Below are 23240 nucleotides of genomic sequence, written 5' to 3'. Positions count from 1 at the left end.
AACCTCCAACTGTGAAAACAAAGCCTGAGTCACCAGCGCCCTCCCTGCAGCGTCGTTAGAACCCCTTAATTCTCAACTGTTATTCCTGGTGCAATGCCCTAATTAACAGGGAGCCTAGAATTCTTTAGGTTCACATAGTAACTGAGGTCCATCTGTGCACACAATAAGCTTACCGAATGCCACCTACAGAGCAGCAGTGCTCAGACATGCAACCATCTAGCTGTGGTGGAAACAACTGTTTGCAGAAACCCCCCAGCTGTTTGTATAGGTGGAAATTTGGGTGAAACAAATGAGCTTCTACACAGGCTGTTCTGGGGTAGTGCCAGGGCAGGGGGAAGAAAACAGTCCAGCTACTCCAAGTAGGTGTTTTGCTCAGCTCCTTTTGGACATGGTCAGGGCTCCCAAGAGTGTAGTGAGGTGGTAGTGATGTGGTTTTGTGTGCTGTTCTCATGAGAGACTCCTCAACATCCATCTCCTGCTATAAGTAGTGCTTTAGGAAACTAGCTAAGTGTGCAGTGCTGGAAAAGCAGATGCAGCAGGTGCTCTTTGCAAGTTTGTCATCGCTGCAATAGTGGCAAATGTTGCTCTGGACCAGAATGTAGGGGGGAAGGTGCTCATAATCACAAGTGTAGCCTGCAGTAGGTTAATGTCAAGAGTTCACAGTCCAGGACAGCTGTGAGGGCTCTTTTTTTACCATGCTAAGTTAATGTTTGATTTGGGTTTTTTGTCCATATAGCAGTGATTTACAAGAAGTTCTTTCCCACCCTCCCAGCAACACTGACAGGGATTAGGATGATGAATACAATAACACATGGCAGAAGAGATGGTCACATTCTTTATTTTCATTTTAAGTCTTTAGCCATCAGTAAAGTGAATGGGCAGAAAACAACCAACTGAGCAGACAAACCCACCTTAGCCGGTTATTTCCAAATATAAATAACTGTGAGAGAACTGAAATTGAGCCAAAATAGAAAAAGGGAGCTGGGGAATTTAAAAGACAAAAGTAAGCCTAGCTGCACTCCCTTTTCATAGTGTCAGTGAAGAGGAAGTACCATAACAAAAAGGAAGCTATGGTTACATTTGATCAGACATTTATTCCAACAGTAGGCATGGAATTGCACTTTCATGAAAATGCCAAAGCTGAATCGAGTCCAGTGCACTGGGGCATTGTGCGCACTTAGCTTGATTTCTGCTGCAGCTCCTTCATTCTGTTCAGGGCACTGCCAGCCTGAAACCACTCGATCTGCGACTCATTGAAGGTGTGGTTCAGCATGATTGTTTCTTGGCTCCCATTGGGATGCTTGATGATGCATTTCAGAGGCTAAAGGAAGAAGACAGTTTTATTTTTCCTTCTCTTTCAAGGGAGAAGGTTATCTGAAGTTTCTCACAGGAAAATTCCTACATGGTTTTAAAGGACTGAAAAGGGAAAATTGCAGCTCAGGGTGGATCTTAACATAAAAGTGAGGTTGCAGTTCCTTCTAAGGAACACTCATACTTAAATCAACAAGTCCAGGAATTCAGACTATCGTACAAAGGTTTCTCTTAACTATTCAGAACACCGCTGATTTTGACCTGCCCTGTATCTCCCAGCCCACCATGTCTCACCTGGCTGGCAGGCTGCACTGCTCATCAGTGCCAGTGCTGCCTCACAAGCACACAACTCACCACTGTTCCCCATTAGTGGCACATCCCTGCCCCAAGTCCATGACAAGACACCCAGACAGTTACCTTTCCAGGTGCAAAGTCTTTCAATCCCACAATGCTTAGCTTATCCACAGGATGAATCTTGTTGTAGTCTGCTGGATCAGCAAAAGTGAGAGGCAGTAGACCTTGCTTCTTCAGATTGGTTTCTGTGGAGAACAAACCACCAACCACGCTTCTAACACTCTGCTCCAGGGAAGTGGGATTACCTTCTAGCTGCCCAGTGCTTCTCCAAGTCCTACTCCAGCAACAATTACTATCTTTGTACCAAAATCAGCATATCCCTTGTTTGTGGCATATCTAACTAGGTATGTAACAGGACTCCTGACAGGAAGGACCTTGCTGTCTCTCAGCAGGGAGGGTTCATGCCTGTACGTGTTGAGCCCTGGGCAAGATAAACACCACTTCCACTCACACCAAACACATCCTGTTTACAAGACCATAGGGGAAGCCTGACTCACCATGGATCCTGGCAAAGCTCTTGGTGATGATGACCCTTCCTCCCAAGTGACGTGGCTCCAATGCTGCATGCTCCCGGCTAGATCCCTCACCATAGTTTTCATCCCCAATAACTGCCCATTTGACACCCATTTTCTGTGACAAAAGACACAGATTTTCATTTATGCAGCCACTCAAGCAAGGAATTAACAATAAATACCCACCCACACATCTAATTTCAGCACTTCACTGACATTGCTATGCCATGGTGCTGTCTCCCAGAAGACTCCCTTGGGTTCTGAGAAAGGAGAGAAATAAAGGAGTTAAGTGCTTCACAGCAGTTAGGCACTGCCATCCTTGCTGACAATGGCTGAGGATTGCCCTTGGGATCCAGAGCAAATATTTTCCTTCATTTTCCTGCCACCTCTCCTTCCACAGTGCTATGCCAGACCAGTGTTTGCACCAGCCATGACCTCTGCTCTATTTCTGGGAGGGATATGGAAAATTTTAACTTCTCTCTACTGCAAGAGCCAATCTGAGACAACTGCCAAGTTGTCCAGAGGGTAAAAGGACATTTCTTGATATTTGAAGCCAAGTGTTAAAGAATAGAGGGGATAAGACTGTAATTTATTTAAACATTAGACTAGTCACAGGTGAAGCATTCCAGGAGGCAAGATTTAGTCAGTCTGATGACACCCATGCCTTGTAAGGTGTGCAGAGCCTAAAGAAGTTCTTCCTCTTTCGTTTGTGATTTCTGGTTCCCTCTGAGTCACGAGATCCTCCTCTCTCTTCCCCACAGCAGGTAGGGACAAAATCTCCTACAGGAACCACAATCATTAGAGTAAGTACCAAGAAAATGCCTCAATGCCGAGTAAATCTGCAGCTGCTGTTACTTGAGAGCAGGAGGGTGAGATCCTTATTCTTGGCACAGACTGCCCAAAGTGTAAACATCCTCTTAAAATAGATGTATGTGTCAGGAGAACATCTCACCTTGTAGTAACGGGCTGTGTCTGGGACTGGGCCAAACTCCTGGGTTAATGCATTCCGCACAGAGTTGGCTTTGCCGTTTTCGATGTTGATGGCACCAATGAGCAGGTTGTTGGAGATGTTGTCCAGATGGCCACGGAATTTAAGCCACGGTCCAGCTGCAGAGATATGATCAGTGGTGCATTTCCCTTTTACCTAAAGTGTAGTAGAAGAGAAGAATGTCTTAGGATGGAGTAATGTACTTGACCCTTCCTTAGCACCTTTAACTGTGAAGCATTAATTGGGAGGAGTGGTCGATACTCCAGAGGGCTCTGCACCCTTCAAAAGGACCTCAACAGATTAGAGATGTGGGCGGAGAAGAACTGAAGTTTAGCAAGGGCAGGTTCAGGGTCCTGCACCTGGGAGAGTAACTCCATGCACCAGCACAGGCTGAGGAAGCAGCCTGCTGGAAAGCAGCTCTGCAGAGAAAGACCTGGGGATCCTGATGGACAACAAGCTGTCCATGAGCCACCAGTGTGCCCATGTGGCCAAGAAAGCCAATGGTATCCTGGGGTGCATTAGGAAGAGCATTGCCAGCAGGTCAAGGGAGGTGATTCCATCCCTCTACTCAGCCCTAATGAAGCCACATCTGGAGTGCTGTGTCCAGTTCTGGGCTCCCCAGTACCAGAGAGACCTGGAGCTCCTGGAGCAGGTCCAGGGGAGGGTGACAAAAGCGATTAAGGGACTGGAGCATCTCCTGTTCAGCCTCAAGAAGAGACAAATGAGAGGAGACCTCTCATTTACAGTATCTCTAAGTATCTGAAGAGAGGGTGACAAGAGGCTGCAGCCAGGCTCTTCTCAGTGGTGCCAAGCAACAGGACAAGAGGCAACAGGCAGAAACTGAGGCACAGGAAGTTCCACCTGAACATCAGGAAGAACCTCTGCACTGTGCAGTGACCACACACTGGAACAGATTGCCCAGAGAGGTTGTGGAGTCTCCCTCACTGGAGATAGTCAAGAACCAGCTGGACACAATCCTGTGCCATGTGCTCTGGGATGACCCAGCTAGAACAGGCAGGTTGGACTAGATGACCCACTGTGGTCCTTTCCAACCTGACCCATTCTGTGATCATCACATCTCTTTGCAAAGGCACAAACCCAAGAAAAGTGCATCAGTTATAGAATCAAGGCACTCTAGAGCAGAACAAAGTGGTCATTCTGCATGCGTTGGATAAGAGGGACATCACTTTTCCAAAGAGTAAATTACAAAAATCAGCTTAGCCATGACATCTCCTGCCGTGTCCTCACTTCCCTCAGCAGCAGGTTGTTCAGGTACAAAAAGCAATTAAGGCCCTTCCTGCTACAGCTCAGCCTCCCTGCTGGGCAACTTCAACAAGATGCCAAGTGTTACCCTCTAAGTTTCCAAACTGCACATAAGCCTTCTCAGCTTGTAAGAACAGCATTCCCAATCAGAGATAATGGCCTTCCAACTGGTAAGTTCTAAAGCGCTTATAAAAGAATTGCCTGTGTCAAAAACTTATGCGTAGCAGTACGGCCCTTGGGAGTACCTCCAACTCTGCCACTGAGAATCAGGAATGTTCCCAAAGGTCAGTTCATAAGGGATTGCATTTCAGAACCCCTCACCATATCAACTGACGCTTCCATCTGTTAACTCACCTCAGGCAGTGAGGAGAAACCCATGTCTCCATTGAAAGACCAAATTGCAATGTTTAACAACTGTGAAATAATTTCTCTTTCTATAAAGTGGGAAGAGAACATGCGTACTGATGGATGAGAAGTTCCCAACGACCTCATTTCAGACAAAATACTTCTTAGAACAGTCAGAATTAGAGATGCTAATTAAGGAACCCAGCCACCTTTCCACTGCAGGTTATAACTGGGACAAATTCTGCAGACTGCACGGTCTGGGCAGGATCATATTACATGCTTTAACAAGCTTGTTTTTGCATGGTATTAGCAAACCACTAGCCCAAAGGAGAAGAGTCACTTAGTTGTAACAGAAAAAAGTATCAGAAGGAAACACCTGGAAGAAAGGAAGACCCTTGCTTCCTTTTCCATAACTATGTGGTTGTAAGGGAGGGAATCAGGTATCTCAAAGGCACATCCAAAGCTTCTAGCAGTTGCTGTGCAAACCCCTGTTCAAGCAGACCTGTCATAGCTGATGCTCCCCCACTTTGTTCCTGACCTTGATGAGGATCAGCATGTCTTCTAGATCCTTGCCATCCCACTTATCAAAGGGCTCAAGAAGCTGGAGGCGCTGGCTGGTGGGGCTCACATCCACATGCTGACCACTGCCATCCTTGGGAGGGTACTGATAGGTGTCCTGGCCTGGGTCAAACTCCTTCCAAAGAAGAAAGGAAAATCATCAGCCTCAGCCATCCCCAATAGCATGTGAAGAACAAGCCAATACAGGCAACTGCACCCATTCTAGCTCTACCACCATGTAAGAAAGAGGCCTCTTCCATGTCAAGAAAGAGGTCAGTGCATGTAAATTCCCTCAGTACATATACACCACTGCCAGTGTCAGGTCTTCCCTCCCTCTGCCTCCAGATGGAGCAGTTACCAGCTTGGGCAGCTCATCTGCATCAGGTGCCTCTAGTTTAAACTTCTTCCCATCTGCTCCTGTCAGGTAATCTGTCTCAGGGTTAAATTTTAGAGTGCCAGCAATGGACAGGGCTGTGACAATCTGAAAGAAAAAAAAAGACAAATTTAAAGGCATATTCTACCTCTCATATCTTCATCTGAAAATCCTACATCTAATAGTCTCAAAGCCACCAGCCAAGCTACTAACCAAGGCACACTGGGCTTCTTCTGCAGGCACCCTGAACTATTCCACAGCCCCTCCTCTGGCTGTTTCTTACCTCTGGAGAGGTCACAAATGCGTGAGTCTCTGGATTGGCATCATTGCGACCCGTGAAATTCCGGTTGTAGGACGTAACTATTGTATTTTTCTCTCCTTTCTTGATGTCCTTCCTGTGAAAGAAGCAAACATGCCCATCAGATCCAAATGGAGTACTGCTTCTAGATGTCTCACTGCTAGAATCCCCCAGCTTGGTTTTGGCAGCAATCACTATCTTAGAAATACGAGCTGGTGCCTGGGCATGTTTTCCTCCCTTAAGCACAGACCCAAAATGAATGAATGCAAACCCAAGTCAGACACTGATTCTTGCAGTAGTTTTCACAGCCCATGTTGTTCACTGTTGAACTCTCTCAACAACAATCAACTAAGTACATTGCCTTTGGATTACCCAGTCAGCCATAACTAAGCAACATAAGAATGTGCCTCCCATCCCTTCTGTTGGGAATTATTCTCCCTGCCACTCCAATGACTGAAGCTGGACCGATTCACTTCTCCTATTTTAAAAGGACCGTACAAACTCCAGTCCACTCTCTCACAGACAACAAACCTCTCTCCCCATTCTTTGCCTACTAAAAAAAGCCTCCAGAATGTGTGTCCATTCTGCAGCTTCATTCACCTAAAGGCTCAATATAAATCTGCAGTCCTTATTTTCTCCTCCTCCAGTGCCTATCAGATGGCCAGTTGGTTTTTAAACATTTAATTCCCCATGGGCTGTACTTACAATCAAATCCAGCTTCACAGAGCATTTTGGGAGCTAAAAGATACAAAGCTAGAGTGAGGTCCATCTTTCATTTTACCTGTCCCACTGGCCGATGCATGGCCCACAAGCATTGGCAAGAACCAGCCCTCCAACTTCTCGCAGGATTTTTGCCTGGGGGCAGAGAACAACTTTGTTACTGGTAGAATACCTGGAATAATTTTCTGGGGTTGCTCTTTCAGGGGAAGAAGACACTAAAAAGAACCACCAAGCCTGAGAAAATTCCCTTCCTTGTTTCAGTTTTGAGTTACCTTTATAAATACATGGGGTTTGACCCCAGTGAGACTGCAAGTTAACACTGGGGCAGAGCACAGGATGACTGGCCATGATGTTTCCATTCTCTACCTGTTTAATCTTGAGCAATGCAGCTACTTACAGATATGTGACTGAAGGGCAGTGTCTGGTCTGATTAATATTCTATGGACTTCCTGTCCATGTAAGGAGAGAACTGGCAAGCATGTGTGCCTGCTCAGTCTACTCAGCAAACAGCTCAGTTAAGGGGGCAGCTGGTAAGGAAAGGTATGAGTTGAAAGGTAGGACTTGGTTGGAAGAGCCATTAAGCATTGGCTGGACATAGCCATATGTAAAGACTTGGTCCTCACACAATGACAGCAGCTAACATTTACTAAATAGTAAAACTAATTAAAACAACATTTTCTGCACAGAAAAAAGGGAGAAAGTAGGTAATGGTTCCTCAACAGAAACATTCCTTTTAAAGCCAATATGAGTTTTGCTGTAAGTTTGGTCTAAACTGGGAACCACCTTCCAAAGGGTGTGCTCTCTTTATATATTGGGATAAAAGTGGATTGCAACCCTTTGTCAGCAATGGCCATCTACAGAATCCCAGGAGCATGAGACATCCCTTGCTATGCATACTGTTATCTCCTCAGGGCCCCAGCTCCTGACAACTGGCTCAGCTTTGTTCAGTTCTAATCCTGTTCTTATATGCCCAGGTAGTAAAGATACCAGGTCAAAACACTGTCAAGGTGATGGCAGGACCCACAGGCACAGTAGCACAAAGCCAGTTACTGCATCAGTAATTGCGCCTCCAGCAATAAGTGAAGACAAAGTTTAAGAGGTTTCCATCAATTAACTCTGGCCCCCTGAGCACTGTCCTGAAGAATTTAACCCTTTCTGTTTGGAAGTGCAAAGAGCAGCCATACTCACATAACCGTCTCTTTCAATGGTGGCACGGATCTGCTCTGAGCCTGGTGTGATTGTGAACTTGGATTTGCACTTCAATCCATGTGCGAGTGCCTGTTTTGCCACCGCTGCAGAGCGTCCCATGTCCTCATAGCTGGAGTTGGTGCAGCTGCCAATCAAGCCTGTGGTGTTTGACAGAAACAGGGTGGTGGTTACTGCAGCCCTGGTACTTGGAAGATTCTCCCTGACCCGTCTCCCAGAAGAAGAAACAAGGGACAACCACCTTTTCTGCTGACAAGGAATCTGAAAGGGTTTCAGGTACTAACACTGCCAAGCCTCCCAGCAATATACTGTGGTCACAAGCAGTCCATTGTACAGCTCTGGAGGTTGCACAGTCAGAACACACTACCCAGTCACTAGTCTAACCTAACTAGGTTGTTGTTTTACAAGACCTGAGTGTCACCTACTTGCACTTTGGTTAAGCAAATTACCAAAGAGAGGTATTGTTCCACAAAGACAAAAAAGGCTTCAAATCAAGATGGCAAGAAACGGAGGAAATGATGAAAAGAAAGCATCTTTTTTACTGTATGAAGACCACACGAGGACATCCTGTACCATTCTGACAGCATTCTGGCATTAAGCAGCAAAATATGAACTCTCTTTCAGTTACAGCTGCTGTAACTGTATCCTATTTGTAACACTATCATATAATACATTTCCCACCTGGTATGTGGTTTTACAATGTATTTCCATTCTTTTCATTCCTCCCTCCACTCCAGGAGCAACAGTTGAGAAGCCAGCCCACAAGTTACCATCCCAAAAGCAAGTACATAAATTCCCAAGCCTGCTTTTTAGGACAGCAAGTACTAACTTTACTATCTCCCAAGAGCTCAACAGCCAGCTGCTGGGAGTGCTGACAATCATGCTCCTGACAAATCTCTGCAACAGGCAAATCCACGCCACAGACCTTTAACAGAAGTGATCTTCAATGGGTGACACTCCTGTCAATCCAAACATTCAAAGGTTTCAAAAATGGAAGAAAACCTAGTCTACCTCTTGAGATTAAAATCCCTCCTACTGTCCTGGATCTCATCCTACACACTTGGCCCATGTGGTCACTACTTTTCCCAGCAAATTCATACGGCCATGAAGAGACGACACTGCACCAAAGTCAAAGGACATACAGCAGCAGTGAAAAAACTGGATCCCAAGCTATGTGACCAACAGCTTATCCCAAGACAGCAATATTCATGCCACAAGTATGAAGGCAGAGGAAAGAGCAAATGCTACCCACCAACTCTGATATCAACAGGCCAGCCCTCCTTTTCTGCCACAGCACCAATATCTGACACAGGGTGCGCCAGGTCTGGTGTGAAAGGTCCATTGATATGCGGTTTCAGCTTTAAGAAACAGTGACAAAGTCAGAAATTACAGTAGCAAAGAATAACCCCAAAACACAGCAGCAAATCAATTCCTTTCATAGCTCTATCTGGAAGCTGTTTAACTAGGATTCTCCTACATGAACACTGGAGCACAAGCTGTCAGTGAAGCAGACCTGAATGTATTTCACATGTTCTAGCACAGCACCAGGGGTGTTGCATCCAACTCTCAGCTTGGTCCTCATTCACACAAAGCAGAGTCATGTCACAGCATCTAAGATGGCAAGAAGAAAGGAAGTCTTACCTCACTGAGGTTGATTTCTATCACCTGGTCATACTGACAACCAGAATCTGGTACCAAGTGTTGCTTGAATTCATCCGCTAGTGCAGCTATATCTGGAATAAGAAAGAGGCAAGATCTGAAAAGTGCAGCAAATATGAGGGAGAAGAAAAAGTCTAGAACAACTAAACACAGGGAGTCCACTGCAGAGTTGCCCAGCCACTTCACCTAGAGGCTCTCTACTCGTATCAGATGACCCACAGGACCACACAAGGTCAAAAGTCACATCAGACAACACTGTAGGAGGATACTGCTCCCAGAATACACCTTCACTTGAACCCATACTTCTACCCACTTCAACCCCCAAACCCTCTTACCAGCTCGCCCAGTCTTGCCCAAGTATTTCTTCATGCGTTCGTTGTAAGGGAAGATCGACGTGGTAGCTCCGATTTCAGCCCCCATGTTACAGATTGTTGCCATTCCTAGAGAAGTGGGAGAAGACCACGGGTCAAATGAGAAAGTCCAAGGCCACCCAATTCTCCAAAAGTAAGTACATGCAAAAGACAGCAAAGCTAAGAGAGATCAGGGCATCAGCCACAGAAACCTAAACCCACAGCTGAGAGGACACTGACAACACGATGGCTGGCTCAGCCCCATACATTTCTGACCAATACAGTGCCTGCGACCAGACTCTTGTGGAAGGAATGAGCCAAAAGTTGCACTGATACCTGCAGATACTGGAAGGGATAACAAGGAACCCTTGTCTGCACAGAGCACCAAATAATTTACAGCAGTGAGCAGTGTCTCTGCTACCTGCAATGGGTGTCCTATCCCTCCCTACCATCTCATTTATCTTTCCTGGAGGAGCCAGACATTTGTGAGAAATTTAATATGGCTGAATAAAATGCTTCCAGTGATGGAACACAATAAAAAAACCCCAAATATTTGCTCCCAGCACTGGGATCAACCATCCCGTTCAAGGATACAGCAATGAAGCTGTAGAAGCTCCTGATTTACATTTAACAAGCTGGAAACAGATATCAAATTCCTCTGATTTCATAGAAGAAAAATCCCAAATTGCTCTCAGTTTGTAAAATCAAGTATTCCAAGTTGTAGCCAAGTCATGCAAATTGAGAGAAGTCCAGCTTGAAGGCTGCACTTCAAGCCAAAGGAAGGAACATTTCTTGTAATTTGGTCCTAACTAGCACATTACAGAGAACTGCAATTTTTTCTATTTCAAATTCAGCACCCAAGACCCACAATTAGCTACTACACAACTGCATACTACAAACTGCTTTCTGGTCTATCCTCTGCCCTCTTTGCTTTTCTAAATAGCTTTTTGTTTAGCAGCTGTCACACATATATTCCCTTTAACCTGTTTCTTTTTTCTATTCGCAGCCTATTTTAGGCTGAAATGAAAATGTCATTCCTTTATTGCTGACATCTCCACCCTCTAAGTATACACTGGAATACATCCACCCTTATTCTTATCCTGATGCACCATCTTACAGGATTCTTCACAATTAACCATCCCACGTTCTCAAAGTCACAAGAAGATTTAATGGAGACAGGTCAGTTTTTCACTGAGAGGGAGTGCTATCTTGTTACACCACTCTCCCAGTTTGCAATGTACAAACTGCCGGGCCAGGCTAAGGGAGAACATTTAGTACTTCTTGCTTGATTTCCTTCCCAGCCTCCATAGATAGCTCAACACCCAGTTCCACCAACAATCCACTCAGATAAGAGATCTGTGTTGACTTACCTGTGCAGGAGATTGAATCAACACCCGGCCCATGGTATTCAATGATGGCGCCCGTTCCACCCTTGACAGTCAGGATGCCAGCCACTTTCAGGATCACATCTTTAGGAGAAGTCCAGCCTGAGAGCTTGCCAGTCAGTTTTACACCAATAACCTGAGCAACATCAATGAGGGAAAAAAATTAAAGACACTGACATCACTTCCTGTCAGAAAGGAACAGTATATAGCTCTCCTGTGGGGTATATTCCTGTCAGACTGCAGTGGTATCTGGTGCCTTATATACATAGTGCTTGGATATCAATGCTCCTTACACATCATACATTTCATCCTTGGCACCAAAGCTTAGTATTCCTTCTGCTCCTACCTTTGGGCATTTGAGCTCCCAAGGGATTCCTGCCATGACATCCACAGCATCGGCTCCACCCACACCAATGCAGATTCCCCCCAAGCCACCTCCGTTGGGGGTGTGTGAATCTGTGCCGATCAGCATAACCCCAGGGTAGGAGTAGTTCTCCAGAATTATCTGAAAATAAAAATGGATTGTTTGCTCGCTTGTTTCTTGGGAAAGGAGTGGGAAGACAGCAGAAAGAAAACAAGAACAAAAGTTTAGACCAGTTTGTATTTGCAGATTTCAGTAGCAAGAAAACAACTGAATTTGGGTTGGATTGGAAATTCTATTTCAAACTCCATGTGGAGGATGTAATGACAGAACAAGGTAGCAAGTCTCAGCCCCAGGATCCTTGCTCATCCCAGAAGAAGAAAAAAAATTAGAAAACAATCTCCTTTTTTCCCTTCCAGTTTAGGCTTTTGCTAAGGTGCCACCTTTGTTAGGGCTCAAGAGTCTGTTCCATAATCTCCATACCTTAATTAACAGCTGAGCAAGTCAGTTCACTTATCCAATGCTAGAGAGACCTTCTGTAGCCTTTATGTTCCCACAGCAGTAGAATACCAACAGACTCCTCCAATCCGTGCTGCCAGCAAAAACTTAATTACATAGAAAAACTTCTCCCCAAGACACCAAGAGGCTGCCCTTCCCTTATTGCTGCTACTGATTTTGTGCAAGACTTTTCAAATATTAACAAAATCATTCTTCAATGAAAAAATGAGTTTTCTGTGGTAGCAACACTGCAGAGAACTCAAGCTAATGAACTTACTGCGTATGTGCCACACCAGCACTAAGGACAGCCCTTCTGGGAAGCACAGAACTCACAGCACATGCATCACAGAACAGAACTAAGGTGGTCCTTTACCAAAACCACCAAGAACTGTCAGCTTTATATCCTTGTAGCCACATTAATGTATTTGTGTGAGAAAGGTCACACTCAAGGCCTCACTTTGGCAGAGCTGTACTCTGAAGCTATACAACAGGACCAGTTTCCTCCAGCCAGAGAAAGTCAGCCACACAGAGACTGGTAACCACAGCACGAAGCTATGTTGCCGCGTGACAGATGTTACGAGTGCTTTCAGAACACAAATGACCCGAGGTGTTCCCATAACCTTTTGAAGAGTTCATCTGTTGCGTCATGTTAAGGTAACCTTAGTAACTCATTTTGTGGCTAAGAAAACATAGCAGAGAGCTATTGACTGCACCTGGTCACAAGTTCCCTGCTGACAGGATGTTTGCCAGTCATCCATTCTCCTCTCCACTCCTTTTGCTTCATGCTGCTCTTCAACTTTTGCTGTCTGACACTCAGAGGAACAATGAAAAATGACTACTGGACCCTCAAAGCAAACCAACCACATCCTGGGACATCCTGACAGACGTGTTGATTTTAAAAAAACAAAAAGCCTCATTAAGTGGTAAGTTATCTTGGGACTGTTCATATCCTTTTTTAGATCCAAGTGTAATAACAAGAGAATCTCAGACTTGGAAACTGTTTTGCATTTTATTCAAATTCACCTAGCAACTCCTTATGTGTTGCCATTCTTGAGTACTTGAAGTATGCTGCTCTGTTTTGTCCTCATATACTCTTCTGGGTTTTATGGAACTAAATGCATACATAATAACCCTAAAAAAAGTACGTTCCCAAGGCTGCTTTCCTTACCACCAAAAGCAATTCACATTAACCCTATGTAGCCAGCTCCATGGCATCACCTTACTGTCTCAACTGTACTAAGAGGAGCCAGCCCACAAGCTGTTAAGGTATTTCAAGCTTCTGTGATTCACATGGCATGCTGTTGGCACTACCTAATCGGACATCAGGTTACAGTTTGACCAAAATAACCTTGAAAAAAACCCCACTGTTGTCAAGATAACTGAGAGGGGCACAAGTAAGAAACCTCACCTGCTTCGAGCAAATCAAGTTGTTTCCCTAAACTGGTGAAATTCTCTAATGGTTTGCACTTGAGCTCTCTCTCCACCCTAAAGAAGAAGACCCATTGCACGTTCAAAGACTGCAAACACACACACTTTACCTGGTGAATGATTCCTGACCCAGGTTTCCAGAATCCCACTCCATACTTGGCACCAGCCGTTGCTAGAAAGTTGTACACCTCCTGGTTTATGTCCTATTCACACAGGGAAGCACAGACCATTAGTACCACATTTTGTTCTTCCATACATCAAAAGCTTGTTCAAACACGTTCCCTTCTCTCACATGCCTGCCTGTAGTTTGCGTCACAGTTTTACAGCAGCTGGAGGGAGGCACACATCATTTTTAAAACCAAAAGGTTAAGATTGTTTGACAGAAAGTTGTAACAGGCCATTTAATTTCATCCCACTTGTAGCTCTACTAAAAGCATCTTTTTTTCTAGTTTCTAATTCCAGACAGCACAATTTAAGGAAAATCCTGCCAGTAAGGCATTTAAAAATGCTGTGCTCACTTTTTCTATTCTCAGGGGTTTTTTTTAACCTGTTTCCCTCACTCATTCTAGCCCCTCCTTCCTTCTCTACCAGGTGTTCTTTTTCCTATACAGATGCTTTGGCAACATTTCAAACCCCTTAGATAACTATTTTGGCTTTATTTTTACAGATTAGGAAAGGAAACTGGAAGTTGTTCACTGCCAGGGGATTTGGTGAGTGTCATTTGTCATTCTAGCGAGTCCCCTCTTTAAGACTCACACAATGCTGCCTTTCTTGCTGCACTGTCACCATTATTGGTGGAGGTCACACCGTGAAAATTGCTTGTGAGAAAAACCATGGTTGCCAAGGAAGTATGACACTATTATATCCTAACAGTTCTTGGCAGAGGAGTGCTGGAGTAGATAAGATAAGCACTAGAAGGAGAGAATTTCTTAAAGACTGTTCTCATGCAGCTAAGCTTCAGAATAAAGGGAAAGGGGAAACGAGATAATTGAAGAATTGTCTCAGCACACATTTGCTGAAGTTTCCCATGAGGCAGCAGCAGCTCTTTAAGCCTCGTTTTCCACTGGGAGTTGGGTCACTCCACTCTGTTTGTGCATCCCTCCCCCAGTAAATCCAAACCACCCTCTGGCCTGCCAGCATTCATTGTGTGCCAACTGGCAGCAGCAGAAGCCAGTCAGAAGAAGGCAGGACCTTTACTTGCTCTGCTCAGAGTGGATGGCAAAGGAGGGACTCGGCTCAGTTCAGGGCTGCAGCAAATATAATTGCACTATAGAGAATAAATGCAGGAATAGGGGAAAGAGGAAAACAGGAGGTGAATGGGAGAAAAGAAACCGTCTGATTTAGTTAAGTCTCAATTTGTTAATTGCACAACTTAGGACTGAGACAAGCAGAGCAAGAACTCCCCAAAATCACTCCCAAGTAGTGCAAGTTGCTTTATTGTGGCCCACTGAAGAAAGCCAAAAGCAGATACTTCAACACCAGGAGTTTCTGAGAATAGATATGGACTAAAATCTTAAAATACAGCTGACCCCTGTTTACTGTTTCTAAATTCTGGTATCAACATTCAAGATGCAACTCCTGGCTCTGACAGTGGACTTAGGCTAAGTCCACTTGGACTAACAAGATTTCCTTGGCAGATGCACTGTGGTATGTTGGTCAGAGATAAATGTGTCTATATATTACAGAAGCTCATTTGGGGAGGAATAAACAGTAAAACAGTGGGTAGAAAACCTTAAAATGGCAGTGAATCAGCAGTTGGACAAACACCACCTTGAAATTCCCAAATAAAACCCAACATCCTCCATACTTTTACACACATTTATACTATCCTCATGAGCCGTGAAAGCTGCACATGATTCAGTTATTGCTCTTCAGATAATCACAAGCAAATGGTTTGGGAAAGTAACTGCTTGCCTCCCCCTCACAGGATACACCAGTGCAATGCAGACATATGTTCATTAAGTTTTTCACACTGCCATACTGTAACATAGAGTAATCTGACTTCCTTTTTTTCCCTTCAAAATCAATTTTTTTCTCTCCTTTAGCTGAAATATCTTCTCTCTCCAGAACACACATGATCTGGGCTTCCATCACTAACAACTTAAGACTAGCTTTTCCTACATTCATGGTCCTTTAAACCATGTCATGGATGAATTTCAGCTGATAAACTCCCAAAAATCCATTTAGTCTGTTTCTTCACTGCATCTGACCTACACAGCTGACCAGCCCAGGCAATCTGTTACCATAGCTGATTCCCGGCTGTCCTTCTGGGAAAAAAATTAAAATAAGCTCTTCCTTCAACTGGAAGGACATTCTCAAACAGACAGAAGTTAAGTCTCTGCAATAGTGACCTTGGCTCTTTGAAGATCCTTTTCACCACCTGACTGTGCCTCAATGAGGTGATCACAGTGGATGGTGGAAGGCACAGCCACTTTTGGCAGCCCGCTGCTGATGAACTGAAGCATTGCCATCTGAGCTGTGGCATCCTGCATGGCCACACGGTCTGGCCGTAAGCGCAGATAGGTCTTGCCGCGCTCAATCTCCTGTTTTGCTGGGTCATCCAGGTGTCCATATACAATCTTCTCAGACAAGGTCAGAGGGCGGTCAAGCCTAGGGAGAATAATTTTAGTATCTGCATCTTGTGTACTTCAACATTTGCCCTTTTAAGCATGTAACAGAACACTTACCTATATTGCTCAGACTATTAAGACCTATTAGCACACAGAAACCTCCATGCTCTTCTTACAGCACTAAAATATTAACTGGCACATGGCTAAAACAAGGGTTCAGTTCATAAAATTCAAAAATATATGAATTGATGTCATTTTATGCTTTCTTTTCTAATCTTCCTACACTGTAAAAGAAACATTGACTGCTCACTTCTTGAGTCACACTTCAGGACAGCAAATGTAGAGGTGAGACAGAGGTCAGACTCAATTCACTAATACCAGATCCCACAGCAAATACAAGTGGGGTTTCGTGACCTCAGACCTTTCGTCCTGCATCAGTTGAGGAATCTATTTATGTATGTAGTGAGATCATCTGAGAAGTAACTAAATTAACACAACAACTTGAAATGAGAGCTACCACATTTAAAAAAGGACACAAAGACTGAAGGACAAGTCATACAAACCACTGCCACAGTAAGTGGGGCAGGAATGACAATTTAACAGGCACACAAGCCTCTATCAGCAGATTAAGGTCACTATGTTTACATATGCTATGAATTCCTAGCCCTTTGTTCCTAGTACCTAGAGCAGAACACAGGAGGACACTTACTCTTGAAACACAGTGCAAAGAAGCATTAGCCTATAACAACCACTGCCCACGCGCTGCTGCCTCAGAAAGAAGCAAGGGCCAATGCAAAGACTCCTTAACAAGGGCATTAAACAAAGAAGATGAAGCCATTTTTAGCACCTCCTCAGCACTGGCCTGGTTCTCTGAGTGTTGCAGTGCTTCATCATATCCTTCAACCCTTCCCATAGTGCCCCACCACTATGTGGAGACACTACAACTCGTGCTTCACTATATTTACAAGTGCCACTGTTCAATGCTGCTTTCCCTGGTAAACATTCCTTATGCCAGGGCCCCACAACATCGTTTTCTTCCCCTCCTGTCATTGCAGAGCTAAACTCAAAACACTGACCCCTCCCATCTTCCTTTCTCCACTCTTACCTCTTACGGACAATGTTGATGTTCTTCTCCAGCTTTTCATAATTTACATATTCATTAGGTTCAAAGTGGCTCATGGCCACCTTGGCCCGCTGGCACAGGACAGGAGCAACATGGTAGCGTCGTACCCCGCTATTCAAGGCATGCTGAAAAAAGGAGAGTATTAGCACTGGAACCTTGCAGAGTGAATTTCTGTAACATATCAATAAAAAATGTTTTTCAGTTTTTGTTAATGGGATTTCATAGACTGAGGAACAGAGAAATTGCAAGCGTTTTTAAAGGCACCCAAATACATTTCATCGTACAATACTGCATATTATGTTAAACAGTGAGACACCAGGTTACCCAGAACAGGTAGCATTTGTTGCACCATATGCCTTATGCTTTCAAATGAGAAATCTGCTTTCAGGCAATGCTGAGCCAATTCTCGAGCAAACACCAGTTTGCCATACTCCTGACACATCAGAGCCATGGCACAGAAGAGCCGATGCCGTTTCTACAGCAAACTAACCCCAGGTTTGCATTTGCTTTCTGGCATTGACATTAGAGGAGTGGCAGGTGACACAGCATGGGTCTGAGTGGACATGCCTCTGTTCCACCATCACATACTAAGTTTCTTAGGCAGGTCCCCGCAGACTGCTACAAAGCTTAGTAAATTTCCACATCAGGAGACTTTGGTGTACAAACCTGGTCTACAATGTAACACAAAGCAGGAGAAGCAAGATGTGGGAAAAACGCACCAGCTCCACCAAGCAGGCTGCACAGATCCAGGTGCTCTTTTCCTCACTCTCACAAAGGCACCCTTCACCTTTCACCTCCAAAAAGCCTTGCACTTACCCTACAGGTGAGTTAATTGCATGACAGGTGAACTGTACTGTGAGCTGAATGCATCAGCAGAAAATGCCAGAGGAAAAAAGCGCCCAAATTTCACTAGGCAGCCTCCACAGTGAGACATTTTCTTGGAACACAGGAGAAGGGCAGGCTATGGCGAGGCACCTTTATAGCACCTGACCTGAAAGAGACAGGTCAGTGCCCAGGGCTAAAAGCTCTCACGCTGCTTTGAAAACTGAGTCAGACAGCAGCCTCCATAAAAACTTCCAAGGATTTGGCACATGCATTTCTTACATGCTTTCGAAGTCTCACTCATCAGCATTAGAAGTCTGGAAACAGACTGAAGACAAGAGTTCCTCCTCCTCCTCCAGTATTATACTTTAATCTTAATCCTACTTTTTCTATTCATTTGCTACTTCAGAGTTACAAAGTTTTGATAAGTACAGGTTAATAAATGTGGCGGTATTACACTAAACGCCCCTTTTGTATGTGTGATTGTAAATCAGCAAATATTCCTCGTTCAGAACACAATCATTGTACCTACCATTGTTTTTGCACTGTCAAAAATACCTAGTCAATTCTTTTAACCTGTTCAAGCATTTTAATGTTTCCCTGTGAATATTTTTTCCAGCTTTCTTGTTACTAGCATTGAATACATTGCCTGAAATAATCATGATCAAAGAGACATCATCAATTTTTAGCCAAGTCTCTTGTTTTACTGTCTTTTTGATAACACTTGTTAGCATCCTTCATAACAAAAATTTCAGGAAAACTAGGCAAGATCACACTGCTCAGCACACTAGCAATAAGGGTGCAGCTTGCATTTTTACCAAACTATCCTAAGCCATTATACAAAGAGCTTTTGGTAGAAGCAGTACAGACCTACAGCAGCTGCACACCTCTTTCATGAAAGAATATCTGAGGAAAATGAACCTGGTGGTACAAAAAGGGCACTGCTCCTTCAGGAATGCATGGGAAACCTAGTCATCAGATTTCACTGTGCTGCACTTTAAGCTTAGAACTTCCAGAATTTATCACAGGTGTTACACTTTGAGACCTTTCCTTCTTCCACCAGCAAAAATTCCCCAAACCACCCCCCCCCAAAAACCCCAAAACAACCACCCAAACCAAATCAAACACCACCCAGCTTCTCATTGTTTAGCATACAAACTAGGCAAAGCTGCTCTTTACTAGTAGCCACATAACTTTTATGTTTGCTTTGTTCTGATGGGGGTTTTTGTTTGGTTTTCGTTTGGGTTTTGTTTTTTTTTCTTTTACCTCACAAGATATTCACTGTCTTGTGATAGTCTACAACTGCTGGAGTGGCTGGAAAAAACACAGAGTCATTTAATCACTGCTCATGGAAAAATAATCTCTTCCCCAGACCAGGAAATGTGTTTAGATTTAATGTAGTAATTTCTTCTTAATTCATCATAGAGAAGAACAGATATGCAAATAGAAGTAACAGTAGAGGCTTCATAGCAACTTAGTCTTGCCTGAGACCAAAGCTGATTAAAATAGAAATCTGAAGCAGGGCTCTCCAAAAGGAGGTACAACAAAACTTTTCAAACAAAATTCAGGCAAAATCTTTTCCAATTGAACATACATGTCTATGGATCTTTTCACTTCATGAAATGGCACAAGGAAATGTAGTATTTCTTCTAATACTATGTCAGCGTTCAGCTGGTAATCGCAGAATCAGCAATACAAAGTAGTTGACTGCTGCTGACCACAGCTTCAGGCTACAAGAAGCAGGAAGAGAGCCTGCTTAAGGTGAAGGATTCTGTCTGAACCTGGAGAGGACTGGAAAACTGAAGGTCTGTTTCTGTAATGGTCAAAATGACCCAGGGAGAATAATTGCCTAGGCCAGTCAGCTTCAAGAGACTAGAGAACCATTTTTCTCTACATAAGAATTTAAAGGGCACCTATTAAAAAAGTTCCATCTTCATTTTACTAGGATATAAATCTAATCCCATATTTCTGCTGGGAATTAATTTGATTCAATATGGTTGTTCTCATGTTGGCACTCACCAAGCCTAAGGCTCCATCACCACCACCAAGCAACAGCATACACTGCCTGGTTCAAAAATCTGATCTCTCCTCACGAAGAATCTATAATATATCACTCATCACACCTGTCTGTTCTCCATGCCTGACCTTTTTCTATTGCATCCTCAGAAAAAGGGTGGCAGAACTGCAAGATTAAGGAAAAGTCATAAGCCTGACAATTGCCAGCTTCATTCCCTCTCACTCTTCTCTGAGAGGCAATCTAGTAGTGCTTTGTGGGGGCTTCCATGACATTTTTTAATAAGTAGTGAGAACTGCCTTGAGCCCAACAGCCACAGGAAGTAGGCAGCAAGCAATCTATACATTTTCCATTTTATCCAGGAACTGTTAATTTCCAGGCTGACCAAACAGCTGCCAAGTGACCTCCTCTCACCTGGCATTGAATCCCTTATTCCAGTATGAGTGTTCAAATTTCAGTAAAAGGAATGGCAGTAATTATTACAGGGCTCCTAAGCCTATTGGTATTTTACGAGGTGAAAAGCTTCCTTAGAAGACAGAAGAAAACCAGCCTAATAAATGGGTCATTATTTCTGAAATCTCTGTAAGGAAGTCGACACTTCTCTTTACAGATTTTAATGTACCTATCTTGCATTTAGCTCACGACAGTGAATGGTCCAGATGCAAGGGGAGACCGAATTCAGAAAATAACTTGCATTTTGGCAGCCAGTAAGGCAGACAAGCCCAGTGAGCAAAAGCTCATGTTCGAAAGAGTAGCAACTGTGTTACGTGCACTCCTATCTGGGAAATCTGTCCTAGAAATCCCAGCTGAAACCCAAAATATCATCTTTCCTCATCTTCCCTGATCTAAGAACACTGGCCAAGTTTCCAACATTCACCATGATTCAGCCTAAAAACAAAAAGCAGCGTGGTATCATCAAATTGTAAATGCAGGCTCATTTTCTAGACCCACCTCAAAAGAGCAACCAAAATTATGGTTCTGAAGATCCATTTAGTCCCAGCCAACATTTCTGCCAGATACACAAAGCTGCCCATGCATAATTGCAATACTTACCCAAAATGCCTTCAACAAACCCTTGATATTTCAGGCAGTTTAGTGCTTTACAGTCCTCCCTTTCAGTCAATCTTCAGCCAATGTGGCTCGAAAAATGGAATGGTACTAAAAGCATTATCTCATATAGGCAGAAAAGAGATCTTGACCCTTGAGGCTATTAGAACTATACTTTAAATAGGACAGTCAGTCCAAATCAGGCTAATTCCAATTTATTTCTCTCAGAGGGAAGCTTTCTCTCCAGTTCCAAAACAGTTCCAGGATGGGAGGTGAGCAGAACCAATGTTAGTAACATGTGCCATGGGCAATGCTGGCACTGTCACCGTGACTGACAAGATGATGCTCATATTCATTCATCTCTAGGCTGCTACACAGTAGAGAAAACCCCTGCCCCCTAAAGACATCACCTAGAGGCATGTTTGATTACCATCAGAGATTTAGTCCTTCACAGGGGGGAAAGAAATATGCACCCTGAGCCTGATAATAGAAGACAACCTCCTGGAACACTAAATTCCCCATACTGACTGTGCCAGCATAGCCTTTGTTTTGCACCACACAATATTAATTTTAGCAAATGACTGCTTGTTCTCATGCAATGTCACACCATTAAACAAGAACCAATTCATTACCCTAATAAAGGATTTCCCTGCATTTTATTAGTCATTTCTGTTCAAAGTACAAACTAAAAGCTATTTAACAACTAAGAACAAATACAGCAACATAACTGAAACGGTGCTATTCTGTACTTCCATTTAAATTTTTTAAATCCTATATTTTTTCTAAAACACCTACCTCTAAAGCAAGACAGTAATACAAAACTGGAATTAAGATTCACAAAGGACTTTCAGAATACTAAACACCAACCAAATTCTTGCTTCACTTCCCTAAGAAAGGGGAACACATTGGCCAAGGTCACAAGTGGCAAACTGAGAAGTTACAGGGCCTGCCTTTATCACAAGGGAGCAAAGGCTTCTGTATCCCTTAGCAACACTAAAAAGAAAATTGCACCTGATATTTGCCTTCCAGGCTTTAAAAGATCATGAAAACTTTATTACTGAGTAGACATTAAACACAACAAAGTCTCAAGGAAGGGAATCTCTGTGGCAAGATCATATTGCTGGCAAAGGTGAGTTTTAGAGGTCACCACAGACAAGACTATGAGAGCCACTATTACTGCCCCGGGGAAAAAGGCAGTTTATGTGCCTGACCTGCCTGCTTTTTCAGCCTTTGTAGTTCTCATTTATACAGAGACCCTGGCATCTTTGTCACCCAGGGGCCTCTGTTTGTATTAAAAGGAGAATTTTTGAAGCAAACTAACCAAAAGACAGCTCACACACAGAACAAGAAGTCACCTTGCGCTGCCGCACACCTATAAGGGGAAGTAATACAAGACGCGGGAAAGAAAAATGCCTGCCCCGGGGAAAGACCTTTAATTTCACCGTTCAGGCCCGCGCCCTCGGGCTCTCTGCCCTGCTGGGCCCGGGGCTTTGACAGCGACCCCAGCGCACCGCGGCAGGGTTCGGGTGGGCGGGGGAGGTGGCGGCGCCAGGCCGCGTCCCCGCCGCCCCGTTCACCTTGCGCTCACCTTGACGGCCGGCCGGCTCCGGCGGCGGGAGACACCCTGCCCCAGGGCCCGAGCAGCGGCCACGCTGCCGCCGCCAAAGCCGCGGCCTCCCCGCCATCGCCATGGAAACAGGGCGTGGGGCCGCACCGGGGACACGCTGACCTACACGCGGAGGCGGGGACGGCCCGGCCCCGAGACTGCAGGCGGCCGGTCGCCCTTCCGGCCGCCCAGCGGGCAGTGTTCTTGTCCCCGCCGCAGTCCCTGCCGCCCGTCCTACCCGCTGCCTGCCCCGCCCGCCGCTGCCGCTCACCCTCAGCCGAGCCGCCAACACGCAGTACGGCGCCATTTTGTTCACTGACAAAGATGGAGTCGCGCCGAGATGGCGTCACGCGGCCCCTTTGACATCTCCGGCGCGCGCCCGGGGGCGTGGCCGCGAGGGTCCTGGCAGGGGGACACCCACGACAGGGAGAGGGTCGTCGGCTGCCACG

The 23240-nt window shown here is 44.7% G+C and overlaps 1 protein-coding gene across 1 annotated transcript; it reads right to left on the bottom strand.

Annotated features, from left to right (window-relative positions):
- Positions 1 to 822: 822 nt before the first annotated feature.
- On the bottom strand, positions 823 to 23198 carry ACO2 (aconitase 2). The gene is made up of 18 exons (XM_082280164.1): positions 23063 to 23198; positions 17285 to 17427; positions 15961 to 16219; positions 13720 to 13812; positions 11669 to 11827; positions 11308 to 11458; positions 9923 to 10027; positions 9570 to 9661; positions 9181 to 9286; positions 7911 to 8068; positions 6784 to 6857; positions 5988 to 6099; positions 5690 to 5812; positions 5312 to 5467; positions 3130 to 3321; positions 2163 to 2295; positions 1729 to 1850; positions 823 to 1321 (listed from the first exon to the last, which is right to left on the bottom strand). Exons 1-18 carry the CDS (start codon positions 23096 to 23098, stop codon positions 1178 to 1180), a joined length of 2358 nt encoding a protein of 785 aa, XP_082136290.1. The 5' UTR covers positions 23099 to 23198; the 3' UTR covers positions 823 to 1177.
- Positions 23199 to 23240: the final 42 nt, after the last annotated feature.

Source organism: Coloeus monedula (genome assembly GCF_965178545.1).
Source record: "Coloeus monedula genome assembly, chromosome: 4".
NCBI lineage: Eukaryota > Metazoa > Chordata > Aves > Passeriformes > Corvidae > Coloeus > Coloeus monedula.
Note: the sequence above shows the minus strand (reverse complement) of the source record. Positions and strands in the feature narration are given on the sequence as shown.

Coding starts and splice junctions, on each gene's coding strand:
- ACO2 (XM_082280164.1), bottom strand. CDS start 23,098: ATGGCGCCGTACTGCGTGTTGGCGGCTCGGCTGAGG. Junction 16,220..17,284: donor ATCAACATTGTCCGTAAGAG/GTAAGAGTGGAG, acceptor TATTCTCCCTAG/GCTTGACCGCCCTCTGACCT. Junction 6,100..6,783: donor TGCATCGGCCAGTGGGACAG/GTAAAATGAAAG, acceptor CTTCTTTCACAG/GAAGGACATCAAGAAAGGAG.